The sequence below is a fragment of the Apiotrichum porosum genome, assembly GCF_003942205.1.
Source record: "Apiotrichum porosum strain DSM 27194 chromosome Unknown scaffold_1, whole genome shotgun sequence".
Lineage (NCBI taxonomy): Eukaryota > Fungi > Basidiomycota > Tremellomycetes > Trichosporonales > Trichosporonaceae > Apiotrichum > Apiotrichum porosum.
Window position 1 is genome coordinate 1,676,746 of NW_021167108.1, and position 24,215 is coordinate 1,700,960.

A 24,215-nucleotide genomic window follows, 5' to 3' on the forward strand; every position below is an offset into this window, starting at 1 on the left:
TGACCGTCGTCGTGGCCCCTTTTGTCTCGAAGCAAGTAACACCCCCCGGCGCGTCTCCTGTGTGCACGGGCCTCGGACCACCATCTGTCGGTCGACCGTTCCCCCTTTGTCCCTGCCAACGCCGCCTTGCGCTTCGCTTGCAGGCTTGCAGCCCCCCGCCCAGCACAAAGAACTGGAGCAGGAGACTCGAAACGCGAGACACGGTGCGCGCCCGCGCACGCGCGGCGGTGCGCGGTGCCCGCAGCACAGAGATCCAGAGACGAGAGACGAGCGAGAGAGACCGACGACACATGCTGGGGGCGAGGCCGGACCACTCACCATCTCTCCGACTCTCAACACAGTCCGTCCAAGAAGTCATCCCCCTTGTTCTTTCTCGACTTTCCGCCTCCTCTTGTCTGGTGTCTACGACAGGTACCCCCCGCCCCTTCGACCAACACGTTTGCACGCAAACGTCGGTCACTCAACGCCCGCTGTCCTCGGAGCTCGTTCCTCGCTCACGGTCCTCATCATCGCCTCTGTCGCTATCTCTATATAAGCGTGCCCCACACCGTCATACCCTCGTCTTCCTTTGTCCTTACCCCAACTGCCTGCCCTCACCACCACAATGTCCACTGCGACTCGCCGACAGGCTGATCCCCAGCGCGCTGCCGCAGCACAGGCTGCCATGGCCGCAGCCAACGCCGGAGTTCAGGACAAGTCGACTCGTGGCTCGAGCACCACTCACGCTCGTCGAGCTCGGTTTGAATGTGGTGAGTCCGCGCTGCCATCAATGGATAACGGCAACTGACAGCGGCAGGTAATGCCTACTTGGTCGGCGACTTTGTGGGAGAAGGCGCATATGGTGTCGTCGCCTCGGCCACACACATTGCGTCTGGCACCAAGGTTGCCATCAAACGCATCGCCCCGTTCGATCACTCCATGTTCGCCCTCCGCACCCTCCGTGAACTGAAGCTGCTAAAGTACTTTGCCGACGAGGGTGTCAGTGAGAACATTATTACCGTCCTTGACATTGTCAAGCCTCCATCATATGAGCAATTCAAGGAAGGTGAGCAAACTGCAATACCCAGAAGAGGCTCCAGCTGATGGGACAGTCTACCTGGTCCAGGAGCTCCTCGAGACGGACCTGCACAAGGTTATTCGCACTCAAGACCTCAGTGATGATCATTGCCAGTACTTTATCTACCAGGCGTGTCGTGCTCTCAAGGCCCTCCATTCTGCTGAGAGTACGTTGTGCGGACGGCAGGTTCCGGTCACCACCTGACAGCCCAGTTATTCACCGTGACCTCAAGCCATCCAACCTTCTCCTGAACGCCAATTGCGATCTCAAGGTCTGCGACTTTGGCCTCGCTCGCAGTACCCAAACAGCACACCCGAACAACAACGAGCAAGGCCTCATGACCGAGTACGTGGCCACTCGCTGGTACCGTGCACCAGAGGTCATGCTTTCGTTCCGCATGTACAGCAAGGTAAGCACGGGAGCTAGTTGGCAGTTACATAGACTGACCAAGCCCAGTCCATTGACGTCTGGTCCATCGGCTGTATTCTGGCAGAAATGCTCAATGGAAAGCCCCTGTTTCCTGGTAAAGACTAGTGAGTTAAACCGCTGCGCATGCTTCCAGCTACTGACTGGCCAAAGCCACCACCAGCTGTCTCTGATCATGGACGTTCTTGGCACCCCAAAGACGGACGAGTTCTACGCCATCACGTCGCGCCGCTCGCGAGACTACATTCGGGCCATGGCCTTCCGCCCACGGAGATCGTTTGCGTCGCTCTTCCCCAGGGCAAACCCTCTGGCTGTCGACTTCTTGACGAGGACTTTGACCTGTGAGTTGTGCACAGCAGCTGCCCGCCGCCGTAACCATTAGCTCACAACAACAGTTGATCCCCGCAAGCGCTTCACTGTGGAGCAGTGTCTTGAGCACCCCTATCTGGACGCTTACCACGACCCTGATGACGAGCCTACTGCCAAACCTCTGGACTCATCGTTTTTTGAGTTTGATCTCATGAAGGACAACCTCAGCCGGGAAGAGCTGAGGCGTCTTCTTTACGACGAAATCATCAGCTTTCACAAGCAGTAGAATCACTCGCTGATCTCTGAACCCCATCATCCCCCAATAGTCTTGCGCTCGTAGTAGCGCGCTCATCCCCTCCCTGCCCCCAAGTTGTGGCGCAAGGTTTGCTATTTTGTATCACCAGTCTCATGCTCTCATGAATTCAATGCCAATAGAATATAAAAATAGGCAGGTGACAGCGGCGCCCATTTTGCTTCCGTCGCCCATCCCCGTCCCCGCCGCTCGGCCACCCGGGGCCACGCTCCGGTGTTCATCATCACCATCTGATGCACTGCTCGTCCACGCAGTTGTCCATACCCCCCACCCCGCCGTCGACCGTCCCCTTCTCACCAACGGCCACCATATAGCTCTGGACTCGCCAGCACCATGGCCGCCGGCCACCCCACTCTTCCAGTGGTCGCAGACCCCGTATCTGTGCCCGGCAGCCCACACGTGTCGAGTCTGTCCACCTTCCCCGACAGCGGGCGGCCGACTACGACTCCGACCCCCTTGCAGGTCTCACCCAAGGACCGCACAGTAGACATCTTTCGGAGAACATCTGACATGGTAGATCTAGTTGCCCCAGACCAAGGTCATCCGGTGTGTACTGCTTACGGCAGCGACATGGGATCAGAGCTGACCGGCTGCAGCTGTCCACCACTTCTACGTCGTCCTCGTCAAACCCAATCTTCACATGGCCGTCCTTGACGTCTGCGCCCCCTTCGCGCGGTCGTGACCCATTCGATAACACGCGTTCGTTTTCAGAGGACCCGTTTTCCCATCATTCAAGCTCGAGTTCGTCTGGCGATGACAATGACGCGCGCCCTCCGCCCCCTACCACCACCACTGAGGCTGGTCAACCCTGGCAGCTACCACCTCTGCAGACTTCTTCTCTACAAAGAGATTTGCCTCTGAATGAACTACGAGTCTATCCTCCGTCCGATGATGGCTCGATGTCATTCAGTCGACCTACTAGGAATGCTAGTCGCAACAATCTACCTCAATTGCGTCCACCACCGCAGGGTGCCAAGTTTGATCCATGGCATTCGCTTTCCCTCGAACTTGTGGACTCGTTACACGCGACGATGCAGGCACTCCTCTACGTATCCCCGCCACACCTCTTGGACAATGCAAAGGAACAGTATGCAGGGTGCGCCATACCAATGCCCACCACCACCGTCTCCGCCTTGCTCACATCGATACGGGGCTTGAACTACCTGTCCGCCAACCTTGTGCCGTTATGTGAAGGACAAATTGGCGCCGTACGTGTGGTTGACGATTTTGACATTGGCGAGCTTCTCCAAAACGTGGCAGATCAACTAAGTGGCGAGGCCGCACAGGCGGAAGTTGAGCTAGTGCTCTTCCACAGTGACGTGGGCATGAAGCATATTAGTATGACTGGTGACCGCGAAGGAATAGGATATGTCTTAAGCCATGTAAGTGTCCTGACGAGAACGAGAACGCGACCAGCTGACAGGTAAACAGGTTATCCGCCAGATCCTGGCCGTCGCCAGCAAGGGCGATACTATTGAGCTCGGGTTGCAGGTGATACCCCAGTCCCCATCCATGCTGCGTCGCGTTTCCGTCCCGAACGTGGATCTGGAAGGAAACCTTGTCCACGGAGCTTCACCTCGCCCGTCCTCGCCTGGGTATGCCTCTTCTACATCGTCTGCATCGGCGGATGGCCCGCTGTTGTGCGTCTTCGAGATCGTACACAACGTGGCGCAGGTGTTCGATACCTCAAACGCGGTGACACCAAAGGCCGAGTTGAATCCATTCACACGCCTTGTGGAAGAAAAAGAGGCCGCCACCCCCAAGCTCGAGACACAGCTGTGCTATCGACTGTTACGCCAGGTGAATGCGTGGCTCAAAACGGACACCATTCCTTCCTCGCCCACAGGGTTTGGGCTCCCTCGCCACGCGTATGAACTTTCAGTCGTCCTCCCTCGAGCCTCAGTGGGAGAGCAGACCCCTCTGTCACCTGAGCAAGAAGAAGCCCGACAGCCATTTGCTGGTATGCTTTTACCCCAAGAGCCCACCCTTAGCGGACTTGCAGAGTTTGCCGAAACGCTTAGGGGATGCAAAACCAACCTTCACGCCAGCCACACCAGCATCTTTGCTCGACACCTCACCAGCTATCTGACCGCTTGGGGATTGGACGTGTCCCATATTCCTGTGGATAGCAACGTCCACACCATCGAAGTGCCAGCGGCGGCAAAGTTTGTCATTATTGACGAGGATATTACCGTCCTCCGCCACGAGTTGCTGCGACTCAAGCCTGATACGCCACCCGCAACTGTACGACAGCGGTCCATGAAGCGACCGGGGCTATTCCGTAGCGCAAAATCTACAGCAAGTGTTCGCCAGTCACCGGCAACTGTTATCATCCATTTCACCAGTCTCGACAAGTATCATCAAGTGCGAGATGTTGTCTCCGTCATGGGTGCCTCATCTGCAGCAGAGGTCATGGTTGTCCCTAAGCCCGTTGGTCCACGTCGACTCCTCACAACACTGTTTACTGCTGTTAGGCAGCCATTCGTTGACCCCATCTTTTCGCCCATTGCCACTAGCCCTCGATCGCCTCAGATTGCGTCGGGCAACCGCACCCCCACCGGTGTGCCTCAAGAGGGATTTTTCGACTCGGTTGACATGCTACATGCTGATCCGACTCCACAAAAGGCTCGCTCCCCTCTGAGCGAAGTGCCGCCGTCGGTCATCTCCCCACCATTACGTCCAGCCGAGGTCGTCATTCGTAAGGCTTCGACGCCAGCCGAGGTCGTGTCAACGTCTGCCTCAGAGTACTTTGCACGCTCGACGACCGGCAAGTCAGTTTCGGGAGCCTCTGGGGTCATCATGCAAAGTCCCGATGGTCGCCCGTTCGGAATGTTCTTTGAGCCGCCCGCAAGTGGGCGCTCCCTGTCGTTCTCGCAGCGCAGCGAAAGTGCACACAGTAAACAAGCTGCTACGAGTCGTAGGACTTCGACAGAACACGACATCCTGACGGCATCAACTTCACCTTCCGACTCGCTGCAAGGTAGTCGCAGAACGTCCGCCATCTCCACAACCTCCACAGCCAGTGCCACCACGGACGATTCAGCCCGCGCGGCTGAGACTGAAGCAGCCATGGCGCTGCCATCCCCGCTTTCGGCTCGCCGCAAGACTCTTCCCACGCACCCAGATGCAAAGCCTATTGTCGCCCAAGGCAGGGAGCGGTCTTCTACCGTGACGCGTCGCGTTGGCAGTGACAAGCAACTTCCCAACATTGCTGAGAATCCCGTCCTCGCTCGCCCCCCCAAGACACCGGATGTCGTTATGCCTCCCATTAATGTCTTAATTGTGGAAGGTGGGTGCTCTTCAGTGTTCAGGGCAAGCTGTGAGGACCATTGCTGACCAAGCCAGACAACCCTATCAACCAGAATATCCTTAGCATGTTTTTCCGAAGGAAGAAGATTAAATATCAGACCGCCAAGGACGGAGTGGAGGCGGTTGAGAAGTGGCGCACTGGCGGTTTCCACCTCATTCTTGTGCGTTATCCAAGAATGGTGTCACAACTGACCCATGTAGATGGACATCCAGCTGCCTGTCATGGACGGCATCGAGGCGACAAAGGAGATTCGCAAGCTAGAAAAGAACAACAACATCGGCGTTTTCCCAAGCACACCTCTGGGTGACCATCAGCGACCGATAGAAGTTGTGGCATCATCTCCCTTTCGGTCGGCAGTCATCATTGTCGCCCTCACTGCGTCGTCACTACAGACCGATCGTGTAGCGGCCCTGGCTGCTGGTTGCAATGATTTCTTGACCAAGCCAGTCTCTCTCAAGTGGCTGGAGAAGAAGACGGTTGAGTGGGGTTGTATGCAGGTGAGTCTCTCTCTCCAACGTCTACACGTGCTAAACCTCCCCAGGCGCTTATCGATTTTGACGGCTGGCGTCGGTGGAAGGGATCCGACCACGCAGAAACCAAGCGCGGTTTCCAGACCGGCCCCCAGGCAGCTGCGCGGAATGTGGCCAGCCGTCTGCGAATTGAACGCAGTAAAGGCCGTCCTGCTCCGTCATTGCTTAGCTCGGCCGCGTCGTCGTCATCCACAACAGCTTCGACAAACACTATTTCAACCCCGGCTGCTATCCCATCCCCTGCTCTCCTGCCGCCTCCCATAGGCAACAGCCTCGTATCATCCGAAGAAAAGCCCCTTCCAGCTCTGCCATCGGAATAAACTCACGCCCCCACAACACTTGTACTTTGTATGAATCACATATATGCATGCCATCTATTACAAGCTGAGCGGGCCAGTTTACACACTGAGCTGCCAGCGACCATCTACAAAGCTAACCTGAATACCCTGGAGAACCTCCGACTTGTCGAGCGTCTTCTCCTTGCCTTGAGCGACCTGCTCGAGCCAATTGGCAAGTGGAACACCAGAGGCCTTGTCCTCAATCTTTGACATGTGTTTCCTCAAGCGCTTGAGGGTCTTGTCGGAAGGAGCGGCAGTGGGGGCATCCTCAACCTCGTCGTCGCGTTTCCTCTTCTTGGCTTGGGGCTCGTCGGCCTCGGTAGCAGCGTCAGAAGCCAGCTTGGCCTTGTTGGAGTTGGCCTTGGAGCCACAGCCGCCCTTGTCGCCCTTGCGCTTCTTCTTAGCATCGGTCGCCACAGCGGCGGTCGCCCCCACCGGTGCTACCTTGGTAGCAGCAGGAGCCTCGGAGTCGGACGTGGGTGCCGAGCCCCATGTCCTCATACCGGTCTCGGGCGCGGTCTTGTTCTCACCAGTGGCAGACCAACGGGGGGTAGCATTGAAGGGAGCACCGCCGTTGAAGCCGCCACGACCGAATCCACCGCGGCCGCCGCGCTGAGCAAAACGTCCTCGGCCAGCTCCGTAAGATGGCGCTGGTGCTTGAGACTCGCCGGCCTGCATCTGGTTCATGCGCGAGGGGTGAATGGCAATACCAGCGCCCTCGGAGGGGGCAGGTGAGTCGGCGGGGGTGGCGTTGGAGGAAGCGGGAGTGGACTGGTTCTGCTGGCCCTTGCGGGGACCCTTGTAGAGAGCACCCTGGTACTTTTCGGCCTCAGAGATGCACGAGGTATGCGACTTGTAGTCCTGGTTGTGGAAGGTGGTGGAGCAGTCTTAGTGGATGTCAGAACACCGTGTTCCCTTCATACACAATGTGCAGAACTTACCGATGCAGCTAAAACTCGCCCAGCAGCGCTGGCGGTGCTTGTCAAGAGCGGGCTTCTTGACGGTATCGGCGCAGCCGTCACATCTGCTTTGTCAGCCAACGTCCCCGTAGATAAGGGACTCACTGGAAGGAAACCATGTTGATTGTTGAAGAAATGGTGTTTGTGGAGAACGACAGCCGCCCTGCTATAGCCATGGGTCACACCAACGGATCATCGCATAGCTTGCAGACTTTTTCAGGATCACGTGATCATTAGAAACATGTGTTAAGAGGAACATTAATATGGCTGACAGTTGTAATGATGCAGTGATATTAATAAGGGAGGTTGGCGGGATCAAAAACGACGCGTCGCGTCTGAGCGGTTGGCCAGTCCAGTCATCTTCGACGGTCCCAACATCCTCTCTTGTCTACCCACCACAACACTTACTTGCTCATCTATCACCATGTCCCGTCTCGGTCCAGAGCGTAAGTAGAAAGGATGTGATTGAGAAACGGGTCTAAGCTGACAAAAACGTTTATGTATGCCCATTTCCACATACACATCAACATCCACCTCCACACCGCTCGCCTATGGTTGTTTGTTTTATCCTAATGTCCATCCCCTAGCCCGCGTGAACTCCAAGTTCCTCAGCGACCACCGCGGTCAGACCGTGCGCCTCACTGCCAAGGTCCTCAAGCTCGTTGGCGACACGGCGACTGTCGAGGCCAGCGACGGTGGCGAGGTGAGTAAACCACTGAACATTCGCTTGCCTCATTGTCTGACAGCCCCAGGTTGCAATCATGCTCTCTCGTGTATGTGCAACAGAAGAGAACTATACAGGGTGCTGACTAGGCCAAGGACATGCACATCGAGGACACCTACGTAGAGATTATCGGCAGTGTCAAGGACGACCTCACTGTCAAGGCGCTCACCAGCATCAACCTGGGCAACACTCTGGACATGAAGGCTGTCAACGCCGTCGTCGAGTATGCTCACTCGTCCAAGGGCAGTGGCGTCCTGGCGTAGAGAACTTGGGATCGTGTTCCCTTTGTGGCTCTCAGAAGAAGAGCTTGGTCCCCTTTCTATCATGTATTAGTATAGTAGTGTGACAACACCTGCGGCTCGAATGATCGGTACAGCTGACTATGCATCTCATCAGCGACCAAGAGTCTGGGTATCGGGTCGCTGTCGCCTAAGGTCGTCTTTAACACATTTTATCTATGCTCATGCTGCATTCCGCAGAACTGAGGCAAAGTTAGCGGATGTTGCCAAGGATGATGAAGACATGGCCCGTTAACTCACCCAGGATCACCGAGTCACCACGAAGGAACATTTTGCTGCGCATGTCAGTACAGATAGTGATGAATCGAGTCCAACAAGACGCACGAGATGAAGCGGTCCTTGTTAACAGGCTTGGCGTTCTTGCCCTTGGGCGTCTCAACCCACATCTGCGGTGATTGTCAACAAATGTTTGCCGAGTTGGAATCCAATCCAACAACATCGCCATCCTCACCTCCTTGACGTTTTCCAGCACCATGTTGGCGTGACGGTCAAACGCCTTGACACGTGCCAGGAGCTTCTTGTTGTTTCTCAATGAGATGAGCACCTGGCTGTTGTTGCGGACAGCCTGCTGGAGAACAGACAGGGGACCCTGCGAGATCTCCCACTCCTCGAGTTCGCGGATTTGAGACTCGTCGAGTTCCGACTTGGGGACAGACGCGTATTGACTGTACAGCTGTCAGGACTGCTGGCTCGTTGGTGAACGTACCTCATGGCGATGACGACGGATGGGATGGGCTTGGAGGACCTGTCTGTGATCTGAGGTGAATGGACTTGTGGACGAAGTGAGCGGCAAACAGGCCAGGCGGGGCGGAGATTTCGGGGTTTCCGTGCGTGGCATACTCTGGCGTGCGGGACAGAGTTCGCGTATTGATCGTCACTGGTCTTTTCGCGGCAACCACTGTCGACAACCACAGTCACAACACAACACGACAATGTCCGCCACAAAAGGAAAGGTAGGCATGCGAGGCACAGCAACAGCAGGAGAAGAGGAGAAAAGGATCTAACCATCGCCCAGACCGCTCTGGCCCTCACCCGCGTTTGGCACCACGCTTCCGGCCAAGACCGCGTCCTCGGAAATCTTGCCAGCCGTATCGCATACGTGCTCATGGGCAAGCACAAGCCAACATACGACCCGGCCGGTGAGGCACGAGTATACGCAGAGCGAAAGCTGACGTTTTTAGTGGATGCCGGAGACTATGTGGTTGTGTCGGACGCTCTCCAGGTTCGGTTGACGGGCAAGAAGGCCGAACAGAAGGTGTACCGTCACCACTCTGGCTTCATTGGCGGTCTCAAGGAGGTGCCCATTTCGCGTATGAGGGAGCGCAGGCCAGAGGAGGTACGTAGGCACCCTCCAATATTGACAATGGACTTACAAGACTAGATTCTCCGTCGCGCAGTGTCGGGAATGTTGCCCAAGAACACCTTCCGTGACCGCCGACTGGCGCGTCTCAAGATCTTTGCCGGCCCTGCTCCAGCCGAATACCAGAACAACGTCCTCAAAACCTGGCGCGACTCGGTTCCTCAGAAGCAGGAGTAGACGAGGAGACTTTCCCCCCAAGAGACATACACAGATACGACACACACCCAGCATGCATTCTTAACTCATGATTGCAATGTGAGACTGACAAGCGCTCTCCTTACTGCATCCAGTGAATGACCGTTTCCGAGACTGTCCGTTCTTTCAACAGCTTGTCAGCGACCGTTGTTATTGAGGGTGCGGGGCTCTATCGGTCAACAAGCCCGCGGATGTACTGCATAGAGAGAGAGAGAGCCACTACACACAGCGCTTTGGAAAGACAGGCCCTGAGGCCTCCCACTCCCACAAAGTACAGCGGCAGTGTATGCATCAAACAGGCGGACAACACAATATAACCCAGATTGCACTCTAGTTAGCGGGCTTGCGGACGACCCAGAGGGCCATGGGGGTGAAGAGCTTGCTCTGGCCACCAGCGACAAGGGCGTCACCGGCGACCTTGAGCGACTCTCCGACATCATAAGTGCCCTTGGGGACAAGGCCGATCTTCTCGAGGCCCCAGACCGAGTTCTGGGTGAAGATCTTGCCGATGGTCGACATGCGAAGGACAGTGAACATGTCCCACACGGTCTGGGCCTTGAAGACGTCACCCTCAAGAGGGTAGTACCAGGGGACAGCGTCGGGGCGAGCAGCGAGGTCCTCCTCGTGAAGAATCTCAAAGCCAACGGTCTTGAGGGCCTTGCGGGCAGCGTGGAGAGTGCGCATCTCGGCGATACCGTCACCAACCTCGATACCGTGGGCGATCTCCTTGTGCTTAGGGTTGGAAGGGTCCCACTCGTCGGTCATGCACCACTCGTACACACCGAACTTTGGGGTCAGCGAGGCTTACATTGCATGGTGACTCACGACACCTCCAGGCTTCAGGACCTTGAAGACCTCGCCGTAAACACCCTCGAAGGTAGGGGCGTGGCAGGTAGCCTCGATAGCGTAGACTGAATGAACAGGTGAGCAGAGGTCCAGATGGCATCGCATCAGATGTGCGGTCTACGCACCAGCGTCAAAGCTGTTCTCGCCAAACTGCTCGGCGAGCTCCATGAAGTTGCCCTTGACGAACGACACCTTGTCAGAAAGACCGGCCTGGGCAGTCTTCTGGCGAGCGCGGAGGACCTGGAACTCGTTGTTGTTGATACCAACGATGTTGGCGTCCGAGAAACGGGCAATCTCACGGGCGGGGCCACCAACACCACAGCCGACGTCAAGAACACGCATGCCAGGGCGGAGACCAGTCATCGAGGCGAGGTAGTGCTCGTGACGAGCAATGGCCTGGAGGAAGGCCTCGCCCTTGAAGAAGCGGCAGAAGTGGAACGAGTTACCTGGGTGGGGTTAGCAGACGTCAACCTAACTAAGCCTTGCCCGGAAACTCACCCCAGCCGTACTCGTAAAGCTCCGTAGCACCGTCATAGTAGCCTGGTGCGCGTCAGTGGTTTGTCTCGCGCGCCAATGGGGCGACAGATGGGGGGCGGGACACGTACCGTTGACCAGGTCAGTGTACTGGTCGAGACGGTTCGCCTTGTCGGCCTCGCCGTCCTTGGCAGAGTCCTTCTGCCAGAACTTGGTGTAGTTGGAAACACGCGACTCGGAACGGGCGTCGGCGGGCATGGTGGTGAAATTAATTAAAAGGAGTAGAGATAGAGATAGAGAGTGAGAGAGAGTGAGTGTGAGAGAGGTGTGAGAGAGGGTATTAAGGAGATATAGAGGAAACAGCAAGAGATGCGATGTCACCCTTTGTGTCCCAACCCTCTCAGCGCATGCATTGGCTGTGGATTTTGCCCGACACGCGCCCGCGCGCGCACCCGCGCGCCGGCTGCGGGGCGGCGGAGGAGCGGCCACGTCGCGAGAGATGGGACGAGAAACCGAGCATGGCACGATGGGAGATTTCAGGGCCCGTCCGGCGCGGGCTCGCCAAAAAGTGACATTGTGTGGAGAAGACGGCCACTGTTACGGCCACTGTACGCAGACCATCTTACTTCACTTGCCCGTGTCCGACCCCCCCGCGTCGTCGCCGCCAAGTGTGTCTCGCTGCGGCGTGCAGCGGCCTGTGGCCTGTGGCCTGTGGCGGCCTGTTACGCATAACCCGTACACCCTCACAAACGCACGCGGCTACAGCGACGGCCACAGCTCGTCTTTACTACTGTCAGCTGTCTCAGGGACACCCCACGTGGGGTGACATCCTAAGCACGTAAGCACGATCACGTAACATCGCCGCGCCCCGCTGGTCGATGGATCGATGGCCTCATGGTCATCTCCACGTTTTGTGTACATGTTTATCTACCACTCTCTTAGGACACACTGATGCTTTCCCTCTCTCTCTAGGCCTCCTTGTGGATCTCGATACCGGGGGGCGCATGGAGAGCCGCCTTGATGTACTTGTACATGATGAACTGCGAACTGACAAGGCCAGCCGTCATGACTAGGCCAAGTTAGTGTTCGCTTACGGGTGGGGTGTCTTCACAACTGGGACTTACTCATCCTGGGTCCGAGACCAGCAAAGAGCCCGCGAACACCGGCCTGCTTGGCCAAAACATAAAGACGGTGCATCATCGTGCCCTCGGGGCCGTGACCTTTGTTGATCTGGGAGAGGAGGGTGTCGGCAGGCTAGAAACTGTTAGCAAATGTGCACAGACTCGGACGTGGCTTACGTGACTGAGAATGGCAGCAGCGAAACCAGCAATGACACCAGACGTGAGAGTGATGCCAAAGCTCTGGGAAGCTGTGAGGTTTGCCTTCGTTTCAGGGCTCATGCGGCTGTAGAAGAACTCGGTAGCACGCTCATTAACGGTGAACTGTCCGATGGCGTAAGGAACCTGCTTGAAGAGAATGGGGATGAAGCCAGCGTAAAGGGATCCAACACCCTCGGTGCGCAGAATCTTTGTGAAGGCGCTAACAAAGCCGGGAGCGTACTGGTACACAGTCAGAGTGCATTAGAGCGGCTGCTGGCTTACCTGAGGGTTGGCAACAAGGCGGATACGGGTCGCCTCGGCAGGGGTGAGAAGAATGTCGGCAAAGAATCTGAATGTCAGGTTCAGTCAGAACGATGCAGACTCACTCCGCAATGGCAGCGCCTCCAAGGTAAATAGCAGTACGGTTCGCGACAGCATTTTCATGCGAGCCTGAGAGGTCCACAAGCCATTTTTTCTGAGCGGCGTCAGTTAACAGGAGATGAGGGTCGGAAAAAGACGTACACAAGCCTCATAACCCGCAAACTTGGCGCCACCTTGGAGACTGGTCCGTCAGATACCGTCACAGACATCCTCTTGGTCTCTTGCGTGCATGCAATATTCACAGGTAGCCCACTGCGGTTGGACCGAACCCCGTCAGTAAGCCTTGTGGGCCTTCTGCAGCAACAATCTTGCGACCGGCGGTGACGAGAGAGTTGCCTTTGAGGGTCGGGTCAATCTGGATTCGGGTTTTAATGACATCGATAGCTAAACAGTCAGGATGGAGGTGCTGGGAGACGCAGACTCACGGGTCATTGCACCATGCGAGCTATGCAGTTAGTACGAGGACCGCAGGCGCATGGCAACACTCACATCGTGCAGCACAGCGCGCCGGCCGCTGGATACCATGTTAGCTGCGTTGTTTCCCTCACAAACAACAATCTACTCCCCGCTGCAAATACCTCTGTCCTACTCCAAATGACTGTTACTTACAAAAGAACTTGGCATAGTCGAGGCCAGTGAAGTTGGGGGTGAGTCGCTGCCCAGCGCCCGTCGACTTGGGCGGTTTGTCGGACATGATGAGGGTGTGTAACCTTGTGGCACGTCTCTATTAGGAGGCAATGACGATGATGGTCCTTTGTGGTGTATCTAGGCGGTGTGGATATCCTCTAGGTGGTGGGGGTAGATGGACGCAGACGTGGTAGAGTCGAGTGAAGAGTGGGATGCGATAAAGAGGCGAGTTTTGTGGTTTATCTTTAGAGGGTGGAGAGACGGGAGTGATCGAGTGACCCCGTGGTGACGTCGTCGCTTTAGACCCGCTCTGGACTGTTTGGTGCGTTTGGCCGGTCCGCGCACGCGGCGCAGGCGATCGCCGACGCCGTTGACGTCACTTTGCCCATGAACGCCGCGCTCATGGGCGGCCGCCGCGGTGTATTTGCAGCCATGCAGTTTGTCCCACTCTGCTAGCTCTGCTCCTGATAACATGCATCGACGTTACTCTCTATGCAATGTAGGGCTAACATAGTAGTGGCAGGGGGGACAGTCTTACAGGCCCCCATCTTGAAGCAGAGACTGTTGGCTACCGGAAATACGAGCCCAACGCATTTTCATGTCTCCCAGAAATTCCAGAAACCCGCTAGCCGCACCCCCCATCTCCATGGTTCTATATGTTTCTTCCACATTTGCAGCGTGCGGCCGTTAAGGTTATGGCCCATGGAACACTTGGTAGACAATGCTCCATATCGCGAACGGTTCCGGCTTCCAATGCCTCCTCTCATTGCTGCTGCCATGAGAGACTCTTGTGCCAAAGGACGGTGCCCAGGTGGCGAACCACTGATCCCCTGAGACAGCATTTGTTCTCTGATCTGTGATCTCCTATCTTTGATCTCTGAAGGCACCGGCACAAAACAAACAGCCAGTCTATTTTATTGCCATCACGAAACATGTTTAGAGCAGCAGCATGTCTTATCGCACGCTGTGGTTGCAGCACTCGTACGGTCCGTTTCCAACGACGTTCCCACTTGTGGTACATGGTCCATGGCGTTACGAGTGGTTGCTTCTCATTGTCTTGGCATTTTGCCCAACGCTGCCCACAAAATGGCTTCGAACGCATGGCTCACGTGAGATACGTGTTCCGCCGTGTGCATGTCCCACCCAGCGTGGTGCTCAAGCAATTGTCCACTCACCCACTCTGCCGTCGCTGCATGAGCACGAGTAAGTGCTAGAGGCTGTCTGCGTTAACAGCCACCAGTGCAACTTTTATCGCTCCTCGGCCTGTTCGTGTCCCTTGGCTCCGCTGTGGGCCTACCGCTTGGGCGTGTGGTGGCTACCAACAATACGCAAGCTGCACCTCTCATCCATGACGTTGAGTCTGAGCTTGCCACTCTGACTCGCATCAGAGAGATTTCACTGGGCCCACGTCCTTACTACGTTGTCGATGACATGGGTGACTCACTGCTCAAGACAAAGCTTCTTCGCTGCAAAAACAAGCGAATGAAATCCAACAAGTGGACTATTGGGCACCGCGGGGGCGGTACCTTGCAGTTCCCGGAGCACACTCTCGAATCCGCACTCGCTGGTGCCAGGATGGGAGCTGGAATACTCGAATGCGACGTTACCTTTACCAAGGACCGCGAGCTAGTCTGCCGTCACTCGCAGTGCGACCTGCACACTACTACAACGTTGTCGTCGTCCCGGAATTGAACGCCAAGTGCACTCAGCCCTTCGCCGCTGCAAACGGGACGATTGCGGCCAGTGCAAAGTGCTGCACAAGCGATTTGACCCTTGCCGAATTCAAGTCTCTTTGTGGCAAGATGGACTCGTACAATGCTAATGCCACGACGCCAGAAACGCATCTCGGCGGTACTTACCCGTGGCGCACCAACTTGTACTCTCAGTGCGGCACACTCCTGTCGCACAGCGAGCACATTCGAGTGGTGGACAAGCTTGGTCTCGACTTTTCTCCAGAGTTGAAGATCCCTCAAGTGGCGATGCCTTTTGATGGCAACTACACGCAGGACCTCTTTGCTCAACAGTTTGTGGACGACTACAAAATTGCCGGTATCGACTTTAAGCGCATTTGGCCTCAGTCCTTCCTCTATTCTGACATCAAATATTGGCTGGACAATGAGCCTAAATTTGCCAAGCAGGCTCTGTACTTGGACTACGGGACAGCGGCGAGTCTTGCTAGCTACAAGGCGGACGGAGTCAACTACGTCTCCCCACCAATCAACTATCTTCTGACTGTCGCGAATGGTACAATTGTCCCCTCAGAGTACGCCAACACGGCGAATAAGCTGGGTCTCGGTATCATCGGGTGGTCCATGGAGCGCTCTCCGCCTCTTGCCACTGTTGACAGCGTTCAAGACTCCTTTTATGGAACGTTTTCTAGTGTCATTAAGCGCGACGGTGACCTCTTCACAGTTATTGATGTCCTTGCCAGACAAGTTGGCGTCAAGAAGCTTTTCTCTGACTGGGCAGGGACAACGACGTTTTATGCCAACTGTATGGGTCTTTAAAAGCTGTTGCTCGCACAATTCCATGAACGTTAGTTAAATGTATTTGTCTTTTGTGATACTGACGAAGCAATTTGAGGTGCACATAATGCATGCGGCGGCCTCGTGCGCCCAAAGACATTACCGACCACACAGCCACGTTATCCACGGAGTAACACGGCGACAACAGAATCCATTCACTGCCAGTGATGCCCCAGTTCGTGGCGGTCACAACAGGATTATATGTCTCACTAGTCTATGAACTCTACATATTGCTACTATCCTGGTACCACCTCACGAGTGGTGCGCTTATAGTGGTAATAACCATCGCCTGGCGGCACAGGGGTCCCCGCGGGCTGTGGAAGGGGACGCTCCACTTGCTCCACTCGCTCCACGATGGGCGGTGAAGGCTGTTGGACCACGCGTCTTGTGGTGGTAGTTTGAACAACGTTGCCGTTGGTTGTCGGTGCTCGCTCGTATGCGTGGTCTGGTCGCTCGTACCGAACATCTGGCCAACCAATCGCCACAACACTGCCCTGTCAGACGGCAGCACCCTTGTCACAATACTCACCCAATGATAAATAGGGCTGCGACGAGCCCCATCCAGACTGCTGGGCTATTGATCAGCTGTGGTCATGATCGTCCACTTACCCAAGCTGCGCGTTAACACCAGTTTGCGCATATGACCTCCTTGCAATGTTCCATCCAAACAACGAAAAAAGCCAACCTATGCCAACAAAGGCCGCCGCGAGGATCTGATGGGTAAGACTTTTTGTAACGAATGCTGGGCTCACCGAGGACAGAAGGAAGAAGGGCTTGTTGCCAACGAACCGCAACCCTGGAGCCTCATGAACCAAGAGTAGAGGGAGAATGGAGAGGACTGTGAAGAGCATGAGAAGCGATCCTGCCAAGGTCAGTGATGCAGGGGCGCGCCATTGACTGCACCGATAGGCCAGAGAAACATTGCGCCTGTGAGCGACTTGTTGACATATGGAGAGTACCTACAGGTTAGCCCCTCATCCACCCATGTTGATGCTTACTCGTATGCAAGTTGCGTGTTACTGCAGTTGACCGATGAACACCATCCAAATGCGCCAAAGCTGATGTTGCTTTCATTTGTGGGTGCTGTCAGAAAGGCGATGGGTGGGATGAATGGAGTGGAGAAGGTGATCAAGATGCTGTCTGGTTCAGCGCTCGTTCCGTACAATGCTGGCCAACTTACCTGAGAACAAAGCCGACAAAGCAAAATAGGAAGAGGGCGAGGACGTGCACTCCCCACGGAAGTTTGGCCATTGCTGAGCTGCAGATGGGATATGTGTTGTGTGTTGTAGTGGTGTAGTTGTGGAAAGAGAGGGTTGTGTGGTGTTCAATGTTTGTCCAGGGCGACATGAGGCGCACGGTGCGCTTGGGCGCACTGTTCGCGGCCCCCCCCCCCCCCAAACGCCCCCGTCGCACACGACACGGCGGACGACGGTGGCGACGGTGGCGACAGCTGCCCTGCTCGCCACAATGTAAGGCTGCGCGCACTGTTGCGGTGCAAAGTGGGAAAAGTGTTGCAAGTGGGATATTAAGGGTTGGGTTGGTTACATATTTACATTGCATGTATGGCATCGCAAGCGATCATGTTTCGGCAGCGCCCGCCGTGGGACAGAGTGAGTAGCAGTTTGCACCACCTATATACACTCTGCACTCTTTGACCCAACAGCAGTGATGCCTTCCAAGTTAGGCACCGCTGATCCGCTGAGCGACAGTCGTTGGATCGTTGGGACGTGGGAACGCGGGAATGCGTTAACGCGTTTACCGACTTTTGAATCTCGAGTAGTGCGTCGTCGAAGAAAGAAGGAAACAGCAGCGGAGTGCGTAACTCGTGGTGCAGTGCCTGCCTTACCCGAAGGAGCTCTTTGTGGATCCGCAGACAACATGTCTGTATCATAAGCCTTTTGTATCGTGGCCTCGCGAGGTGGGCACCAGAACGAGACTTGGGCGAATCGACTGACCATTGGTGTCGCGCTGTTGTTGTCCACTTTTCGGGGTAATCGACGGCACAGTTTGGTCTTTGCCATCTGTCACCAATCGTTGTTTGTAGTTCCGACTGCCGTAGAAAACGCAGCTGACAGGATATACTGTACAAGAACAAACCTCGCGACGTTCCAGAACGGAGGACAAGGAACACATTTACAGCATGGACGGTACACCCAGGCACCGGGTCATCCGGCCATCTCCGATGTTTATCCACGTGTTCGACAGCGACGTCACCGGATCACCGGCCGAGACACCACCATTGACCCCGCATCCTCGACCACCCATTCATCATCATCGCCTTGTCAGCCAACTAGCCAACCCAGCTCGACTGCGTGCGTGTCCCCCCGGCCACAACGGCATTCACTTGTGCAACTCTTACATCTCTCTCAGCAACCGTACCAAACACTATCTTGTCATTTTGAGGGAACGACGCCATGTCGTCCACCCCGCCACCCTTGTACACGCTCCCCATCGATAAGCGGCCTCCAGGCTATGGGCCGTGGTTTAGCAAGATTGTGTTCCCTATTGTGTTCAACCTCGGCATTTTGGGAATTAGCTCTGCCCAGTTTCTGTTCCTCCCGCTTCTCCTCATTCCCATATTGGGAAGACCGCTGTTCCGGCGCGCGATTGCCTGGACTAAAGATGGATTCGGCAGACTTCGTGAGTATTGGGTGGCGAAGGCTATATTGCTGAACAGTCCAGTGATTGCGATTACAGTCCTATGCGCCCCAACATCCCTTGTGATTACTACCGACGAGCAGCCAGAGCTCGCCACAATCGTTGAGCGCGATTCCAATGGTGATGTCGTCAAAATCAATCTGCCAGACCGCATGGTTGTTATCGCCAACCACCAGGCGTACACAGATTGGATGTACCTGTGGATCCTGGCTTGTTACAGTGGCTATGGGGATGGTATAACGATTCTCTTAAAAGCCAGCCTCAAGCATCTCCCTATTGTGGGATGGGGAATGGTATGCAACTTGGCACCAATTGCGTCTGCTGACTTCTACAGCAATTCTTTCGGTTCATCTTCCTGAAGCGGTCGTGGGCTGCCGACAAGGACAACCTCACGCAGTCGCTCAATCGACTGGCTCGACTTGCAAAGGAAGGGCAGATGCGCTCCCCTCTCTGGCTACTGATCTTCCCAGAGGGGACTATCACCAGTGACAACGAACGAGCGAAAAGCAAACGCTACGCAGACCGCGAACGAGTCGTGAGCAAAGTCTATTCTCGCATCAGATTTCACGGCTGACCTGGTTAAGGATGACTTTGTTGGCGTTTTACACCCTCGCTCTACTGGCCTGCTGTTCTGCCTGCGAACACTACTCCCCAGCATCCCCGACCTCAAGCTTCTCGACGTTACCATTAGCTACCCGGGGGTCCCCTTTGGCAAGTACCCTCAAGAGTGGTACAGCCTCGGCTCTGTTTTCTTGCGATCCGTTCCTCCACCTGTTGTCCATGTCCACCTTCGCTTGTACAGCGACTTGGGCTCTGCTTCCTGTGAAGTTCCGTCCCTAGACCTGTCAACTCCGGGGGGCTCAGACCCTGCAGAGGCAAAAGAGTTTGAAATATGGTTGCGCAGCGTGTGGGCTGTCAAGGAGCAATGGCTCAAGCGGCTCGCCGTCCAAGGCGCTACAGTGGAAGAGGGAGCTGAAGTGGTTCCAATCAAGCAGCTGCGTTGGTCAGACTGGGTTGCAGCGTTTGGCGGTGGTGGCGTGGCGACATTGTACGCCGTTGCACGTCTCTTGTAGTTGTACACACAATGCATATATGACTAAGTTTTCTGATAGTTTCATTGATGATGCGAGTCTGTGTTTTTACAGCCCAATATTTCCTTATTGATGTTGTCGGGAACGGGAAGGTTAAGATGCTTGGCGAACGAGAATGGGTCGGGGGCGTGGAGGAAACGGTGTGCGCCTAGAACGGAGACGGGTCATCGGCCCAGCGCCACGACTGAAAGGCGCCAGACGAGGCTGCAGCGGAGCTGCTTGCCCGACGGCGTCTCTTGCCCATATTGTCAGGGATCATATCCCACGATTCTGTATCACTTGTCGGCTCGAATGGCACAAGCTTGCTCTGGTAGGTTCGAGCCAGGCAGGACAAGAGATCGAGAATGGAGATGACGCATGACGATGACAGCTGAGTAGGTGTCGGAGTTGGAAGTCCAATGGAGATGGGCGACAGTGCGGGGGAAGACGGTGGGGACAGCTGGTCAAACGAAGAGGCGGGGGACAATGGTGGGGAGGCGGCAGGCGGTGTGCGCATAAAGACTCGAGACGATGAAGTGGCCAGAATGAGGTTGGCGGCGTAAAGAAGTGTAGTCGTCGGAGTGATGGTGTGAACTAAGTGGGCATTTCAGCAAGGTGGCCCAAGTGCAAGGTAGATGTAACAGAAGCTGGAGAAAAATGACGTATTAAACATACCTGGCACACGTTCCTCGCCACGCTCCCTACCATGGTGATCAACTAGGACATTCTTGCACATGTCGCCTAATCCCATGCCCAACACTTGCTTGCCCTCACTGGGCACAACTAGCTTGGAGCAGTCGGCCACAGTGACGACGCCTATCAGGGAGCTCAGCTCGCCCTCGGGGTTTCCGGTCACAACCCCCAATGCGCTCAATCCGTTGAGGCTCATGACCTGCATGGCATCCAGAATCGAGGCACTTGAAGGCAGAGAAACCAGTGGATGAAGCGGCAAATCGACCTCTGAGAAGCAAAGGCGGAAGAGAGGAGGGGGCTTGCGAGTCAAGTAGGCCAACAAGGCTGAGGCTTCGAGAACGCGGGGTGGGTCAGACGTGATAACCACTCGGTGAACACCAGAAGCGAACAAGGGCAGGAGACGACGCAGAGTGGTGTCTGGCGGGAATGGGGTGCAAGGATTCTTTTGTGAAATGTCTGAAACCAAGTTAGACAAGCTCGGATTAAACCAAATTATCAACTCACCGCAGACCATTCCGACGCCGAGGCGAATGCCCTTCTTGAGACACGTAACGACTTCGCGTGCACGGTCATCCAAAGCATCGGGCGAGTTTTGAGAGGCAGCAATGAGGACAAGGAGGAGGACCGTGTTTAAGTCTGCAAACTATACAGTGTCAGAGCCAACCTAAAAGGAAGACAGATTTCACACTCACATCAAACAGACCGTAGCCATTGCCACGCTGGACGAGCAGGCACGAGGATGCGACGTTGATAAGTGTCTTGACAGTCAGCCATGGTGCCTTTGTATCGTTTTCAACTCACTTCAGTGGCCTGCTCAAGACCAGTATCACCAGATACCACAGGGACAGGCTCTCTGGTAACATCAGTGGCCAGTGTGTCCAGCCAGCTGTCCGAGTCATCGGTGATAGCGGGACCCAAGACGAACGAGTTTCCGAGTGATACCGAGCCGCCAAACGATCCAGATCCGCGGTTCCCAGCTCGGAGTCGTGGAGAGGCGAGGGAAGCAAAATCAGAGATAGAGTTGTAGGATCCAATGCTGATGCTGCCATGACGCTGAGGAACGGGGAGAGGGACAGCACGAGGAGACGATATGGGGATGGGGGCTGCTCGAGGGGACACAACGGGTATGGCGCGGGGGGAGGGCATCTGCAGCGAGGGACGACGTCGGTGAGAAGATGAAGGGATGTGCAGTGCGTTGGGAGGAGAGGTCGACATGTTACACACAGCCTGCGATGGGTGGTCGGGGGGGGGGGGGGGGGGGGGTGGTGGCGGGTGGGGTTCACTTGGGACCGCCAAAAGGGGGATGTGAGGGAGCAAAGGGGGCGGGCGGGCGGTGTAAGAAAGCTGGTGATTGAATGAAGGTGGTGTGAAAGACGAAGGCTTGAAGTTGGAGAGAGAGAGAGTGTGTGTATAGAGTAGTGAAGAGAGTTGTGCGATCTGTCAGGTGGTGCACAAAGGGCAGTGAGGGAGGGGGTGGTGCCGGGAATGGCTGCCTGTGGATCCCCGACTCCGACGCCCGTGTCCCTGCCCCGTTGGCTGTGGCCCGGTTGGGCCCCGCAGCTCTCACGCCAAATCCCTCTTTGTCAGCTGATCACCTGACCCGACCGTGGGTTGCCTGGACCGTGGCATGTGGCACGCCCAACAACCTCATCCATGTCGCCAGATACTGTAGCTGGTTAGCATGTGTGGTGTCGTTACAAAAATGCATGTATGTCTACTTGGCTACTTGAACAACCATTCTAGAAATTCGTCTGGTACAACATTACTCCTCCCCACGGCGCACTGGGCAGGTCATTGGCCGGCTACGGGCCATTCCCTCGCCTTCGTCTGCAGAGAGAATTCCTACCCTACGCAAACTGGTCTCTGCGCCCCCATCTGTTGACAGAATGCCCACGGGGTGCGAACGGGCTCCAAGAGAACGGGCACGCGACAACACTGGGTCCTCGGCAGGAGGGCTCTTGTCAACAATATCGACGGCGTCAGATTGCAGGGTGGAGAGTGCAAATGACGGACGACGGAAAGACGGCAGGTGCTCGGATGCGCGGCGAAGAATAGTTCGAACGGTCGACATGGGGGCCTCGTCGACCGAAGCGTCGCTCATAACGGCCTCGTCGTCATGAGTAACTGTCGTCTCATGGACCACGGCGGCGGCCGCTGCCCGTCCTTCACCTTCGGGTTGTGCTTCTTCTTCTTCGTCCGATCTCTCCTCGTCATCTTCGTCATCATCATCGTCATCCTCGTCCTCGTGCTTCGAAGGAACTGGAGAGCCGGCTCGGCCGTCACGGGGTCCAGGTGGTGCAGAACGGGAAGAGCGGGCGTCTGAAGGCGGGGGGCTGTAGTGACGGGTGCAAGACTTGTGATCTTGCGCCACATCTGGATCGACCCGAATGTGACCACGTCCTCTGCGCGACGGCGACACGATTGCCGGACGAGGCGGAGAGACTGAAGCCGCCCGAATCGGCACGAGAGGTGCACGGGCTCTTGCTTCACGAGCCCGAGCCATTGCTTGCATCATAAATGTGGGTTCGTCGTCCGAGAAGCCGTCCTCGGAGTCTTCTTCGTAGCCTTGATCCGTATCGTTGCCCTCGTCAATGTCGTCATGTTGAGAAGCATGGATACGCTCCTGCTCTGCACGGGGCTGTGCAACAGCAAACGTTAGAGCGGATCGGTGAGGAGCCTTCAGAGTCAGAGCGTGCTACAAGATTAATCACTCACAGCGTCAACGGGGGGCGGGCTGGTGCCAAGCGGTAGAGCCTTTGGGAGTGGCGTGGGAACGTGATGGTGAGCAAATGGAAGGTGGAACGGTTCCCCATCCGACCCCATACTGCCGCGTCGTAAAATCGAGACCGGGTCTTGGGCCCGAGGGCTGGAGAAGGCAGTTGATGGCGCCGAGGAAGGCGCCGATGGGCCAGACGTGTAGCCGGTTGATGGACGCTTCGCCGGTGAAGAATGGTCTGAAAGCAGCGAGCTCAAGAGCGACTTTGGACGCGGCTGTTCGTGTCCGTCGCTGCTGAGGCCTCCCATGTCGCTGTCAGACCCCGGGGGAGGCGAGACTGGTTGCTTTCGAAATTCATGTTCGGCAGGTTGATCCTGCATGCTGACTAGCTTGGTGGGGTGGCTTTGGGAGATGATGACTTGTGTGTTATGGTGGGCAGGCATTGTCGTCGTGCCAGAAGTACTAGGCTGGTAGCGGTCGTCACGATCGCGACATGGAGACCAGAGTTGTTGTGAAACAGGCGGATATGGAGACGCTAAGATGGGTGACGGAACGAGGATTGAGCCAGGGGTCGTGGCTGTCCCGGTCCTTGGAGACGTCGACGTGACGGGCCGAGAGGTGGTGTGGGGGTTGGGGATGTTGCTGGGTAAGAGGCCAAAGATTCAAGAGGGGCACGGATGGAGCCGCGTGGGTGGGGTGCTCTGTGACTGGGTGGCGTGGGTGTGGTGGATGGTGAAGATGTGGAAAGATATGGTGGACGAGGGGAGGCGTGGGGAGGCGTGGGTCCTCGTTGTAAGCTTGTAAATGTCGAGGAGCGTGGCCTGTCGAGGAGCGTGGCCTGTGGCCTGTGGGGACAAGGTGTGTCGCTCGTGCTAGGATCGCCGGATTGTTTAAGCAGGTGTCGATGGCGAATGACGTTGTAGTGGGACACAGCCCACACAGGCCACAGGCCACAGGCCACAGGCCACAGGGACAGCAGCCATGCTGCCTTTCTCGGCCGAGTGCAACGGGTGGCATGCGTCGTTGTCTCTGGCTCCATTGATCTATTGGCCTTTGATCCATTGACACGTCATTGCACGTGCACTA

At 56.1% G+C, this 24,215-nt stretch overlaps 13 protein-coding genes across 13 annotated transcripts; 6 read left to right on the plus strand and 7 right to left on the minus strand.

Annotated features, from left to right (window-relative positions):
- Nucleotides 1–604: 604 nt before the first annotated feature.
- On the plus strand, nucleotides 605–2,078 carry PMK1_1 (MAP kinase Pmk1; the record flags this gene model as incomplete). Its single annotated transcript, XM_028616423.1, has 7 exons — nucleotides 605–749; nucleotides 797–1,045; nucleotides 1,092–1,223; nucleotides 1,270–1,466; nucleotides 1,514–1,590; nucleotides 1,637–1,824; nucleotides 1,879–2,078. The coding sequence occupies 7 exons, from the start codon at nucleotides 605–607 to the stop codon at nucleotides 2,076–2,078; spliced, it is 1,188 nt and encodes a 395-aa protein (XP_028480280.1).
- A 1,136-nt stretch (nucleotides 2,079–3,214) lies between these two features.
- SSK1 (ssk1 response regulator receiver) lies at nucleotides 3,215–6,265 on the plus strand (the record flags this gene model as incomplete). The annotated part of the gene is made up of 5 exons (XM_028616424.1): nucleotides 3,215–3,487; nucleotides 3,537–5,394; nucleotides 5,451–5,575; nucleotides 5,616–5,912; nucleotides 5,957–6,265. 5 exons carry the CDS (start codon nucleotides 3,215–3,217, stop codon nucleotides 6,263–6,265), a joined length of 2,862 nt encoding a protein of 953 aa, XP_028480281.1.
- A 78-nt stretch (nucleotides 6,266–6,343) lies between these two features.
- On the minus strand, nucleotides 6,344–7,361 carry EHS24_000601 (uncharacterized protein; the record flags this gene model as incomplete). The annotated part of the gene is made up of 3 exons (XM_028616425.1): nucleotides 6,344–7,170; nucleotides 7,225–7,307; nucleotides 7,348–7,361. 3 exons carry the CDS (start codon nucleotides 7,359–7,361, stop codon nucleotides 6,344–6,346), a joined length of 924 nt encoding a protein of 307 aa, XP_028480282.1.
- Nucleotides 7,362–7,666: 305 nt separating this feature from the next.
- Nucleotides 7,667–8,229, plus strand: EHS24_000602 (uncharacterized protein; the record flags this gene model as incomplete). The annotated part of the gene is made up of 4 exons (XM_028616426.1): nucleotides 7,667–7,688; nucleotides 7,830–7,945; nucleotides 7,995–8,015; nucleotides 8,062–8,229. 4 exons carry the CDS (start codon nucleotides 7,667–7,669, stop codon nucleotides 8,227–8,229), a joined length of 327 nt encoding a protein of 108 aa, XP_028480283.1.
- Nucleotides 8,230–8,427: 198 nt separating this feature from the next.
- Nucleotides 8,428–8,976, minus strand: SMD2 (mRNA splicing protein; the record flags this gene model as incomplete). The annotated part of the gene is made up of 5 exons (XM_028616427.1): nucleotides 8,428–8,447; nucleotides 8,506–8,540; nucleotides 8,590–8,651; nucleotides 8,717–8,930; nucleotides 8,972–8,976. 5 exons carry the CDS (start codon nucleotides 8,974–8,976, stop codon nucleotides 8,428–8,430), a joined length of 336 nt encoding a protein of 111 aa, XP_028480284.1.
- A 221-nt stretch (nucleotides 8,977–9,197) lies between these two features.
- On the plus strand, nucleotides 9,198–9,802 carry MRPL23 (54S ribosomal protein L23, mitochondrial; the record flags this gene model as incomplete). Its single annotated transcript, XM_028616428.1, has 4 exons — nucleotides 9,198–9,218; nucleotides 9,281–9,404; nucleotides 9,447–9,601; nucleotides 9,647–9,802. The coding sequence occupies 4 exons, from the start codon at nucleotides 9,198–9,200 to the stop codon at nucleotides 9,800–9,802; spliced, it is 456 nt and encodes a 151-aa protein (XP_028480285.1).
- A 348-nt stretch (nucleotides 9,803–10,150) lies between these two features.
- Nucleotides 10,151–11,398, minus strand: ERG6 (Delta(24)-sterol C-methyltransferase; the record flags this gene model as incomplete). Its single annotated transcript, XM_028616429.1, has 5 exons — nucleotides 10,151–10,606; nucleotides 10,646–10,731; nucleotides 10,792–11,112; nucleotides 11,165–11,206; nucleotides 11,272–11,398. The coding sequence occupies 5 exons, from the start codon at nucleotides 11,396–11,398 to the stop codon at nucleotides 10,151–10,153; spliced, it is 1,032 nt and encodes a 343-aa protein (XP_028480286.1).
- A 710-nt stretch (nucleotides 11,399–12,108) lies between these two features.
- Nucleotides 12,109–13,534, minus strand: EHS24_000606 (uncharacterized protein; the record flags this gene model as incomplete). The annotated part of the gene is made up of 10 exons (XM_028616430.1): nucleotides 12,109–12,209; nucleotides 12,265–12,394; nucleotides 12,439–12,699; nucleotides 12,742–12,808; nucleotides 12,846–12,934; nucleotides 12,982–13,021; nucleotides 13,083–13,224; nucleotides 13,266–13,285; nucleotides 13,330–13,354; nucleotides 13,450–13,534. The coding sequence occupies 10 exons, from the start codon at nucleotides 13,532–13,534 to the stop codon at nucleotides 12,109–12,111; spliced, it is 960 nt and encodes a 319-aa protein (XP_028480287.1).
- Nucleotides 13,535–15,269: 1,735 nt separating this feature from the next.
- Nucleotides 15,270–15,974, plus strand: EHS24_000607 (uncharacterized protein; the record flags this gene model as incomplete). Its single annotated transcript, XM_028616431.1, has 1 exon — nucleotides 15,270–15,974. The coding sequence occupies one exon, from the start codon at nucleotides 15,270–15,272 to the stop codon at nucleotides 15,972–15,974; it is 705 nt and encodes a 234-aa protein (XP_028480288.1).
- A 215-nt stretch (nucleotides 15,975–16,189) lies between these two features.
- Nucleotides 16,190–17,243, minus strand: EHS24_000608 (uncharacterized protein; the record flags this gene model as incomplete). Its single annotated transcript, XM_028616432.1, has 8 exons — nucleotides 16,190–16,197; nucleotides 16,249–16,481; nucleotides 16,522–16,566; nucleotides 16,602–16,705; nucleotides 16,745–16,854; nucleotides 16,896–16,951; nucleotides 16,991–17,128; nucleotides 17,173–17,243. 8 exons carry the CDS (start codon nucleotides 17,241–17,243, stop codon nucleotides 16,190–16,192), a joined length of 765 nt encoding a protein of 254 aa, XP_028480289.1.
- Nucleotides 17,244–18,406: 1,163 nt separating this feature from the next.
- On the plus strand, nucleotides 18,407–19,723 carry EHS24_000609 (uncharacterized protein; the record flags this gene model as incomplete). The annotated part of the gene is made up of 4 exons (XM_028616433.1): nucleotides 18,407–18,632; nucleotides 18,690–18,943; nucleotides 18,985–19,185; nucleotides 19,235–19,723. 4 exons carry the CDS (start codon nucleotides 18,407–18,409, stop codon nucleotides 19,721–19,723), a joined length of 1,170 nt encoding a protein of 389 aa, XP_028480290.1.
- A 166-nt stretch (nucleotides 19,724–19,889) lies between these two features.
- Nucleotides 19,890–21,628, minus strand: SDS23 (the record flags this gene model as incomplete). The annotated part of the gene is made up of 5 exons (XM_028616434.1): nucleotides 19,890–20,314; nucleotides 20,396–20,869; nucleotides 20,918–21,056; nucleotides 21,106–21,171; nucleotides 21,215–21,628. The coding sequence occupies 5 exons, from the start codon at nucleotides 21,626–21,628 to the stop codon at nucleotides 19,890–19,892; spliced, it is 1,518 nt and encodes a 505-aa protein (XP_028480291.1).
- Nucleotides 21,629–22,175: 547 nt separating this feature from the next.
- EHS24_000611 (uncharacterized protein) lies at nucleotides 22,176–23,509 on the minus strand (the record flags this gene model as incomplete). The annotated part of the gene is made up of 2 exons (XM_028616435.1): nucleotides 22,176–23,090; nucleotides 23,129–23,509. The coding sequence occupies 2 exons, from the start codon at nucleotides 23,507–23,509 to the stop codon at nucleotides 22,176–22,178; spliced, it is 1,296 nt and encodes a 431-aa protein (XP_028480292.1).
- Nucleotides 23,510–24,215: the final 706 nt, after the last annotated feature.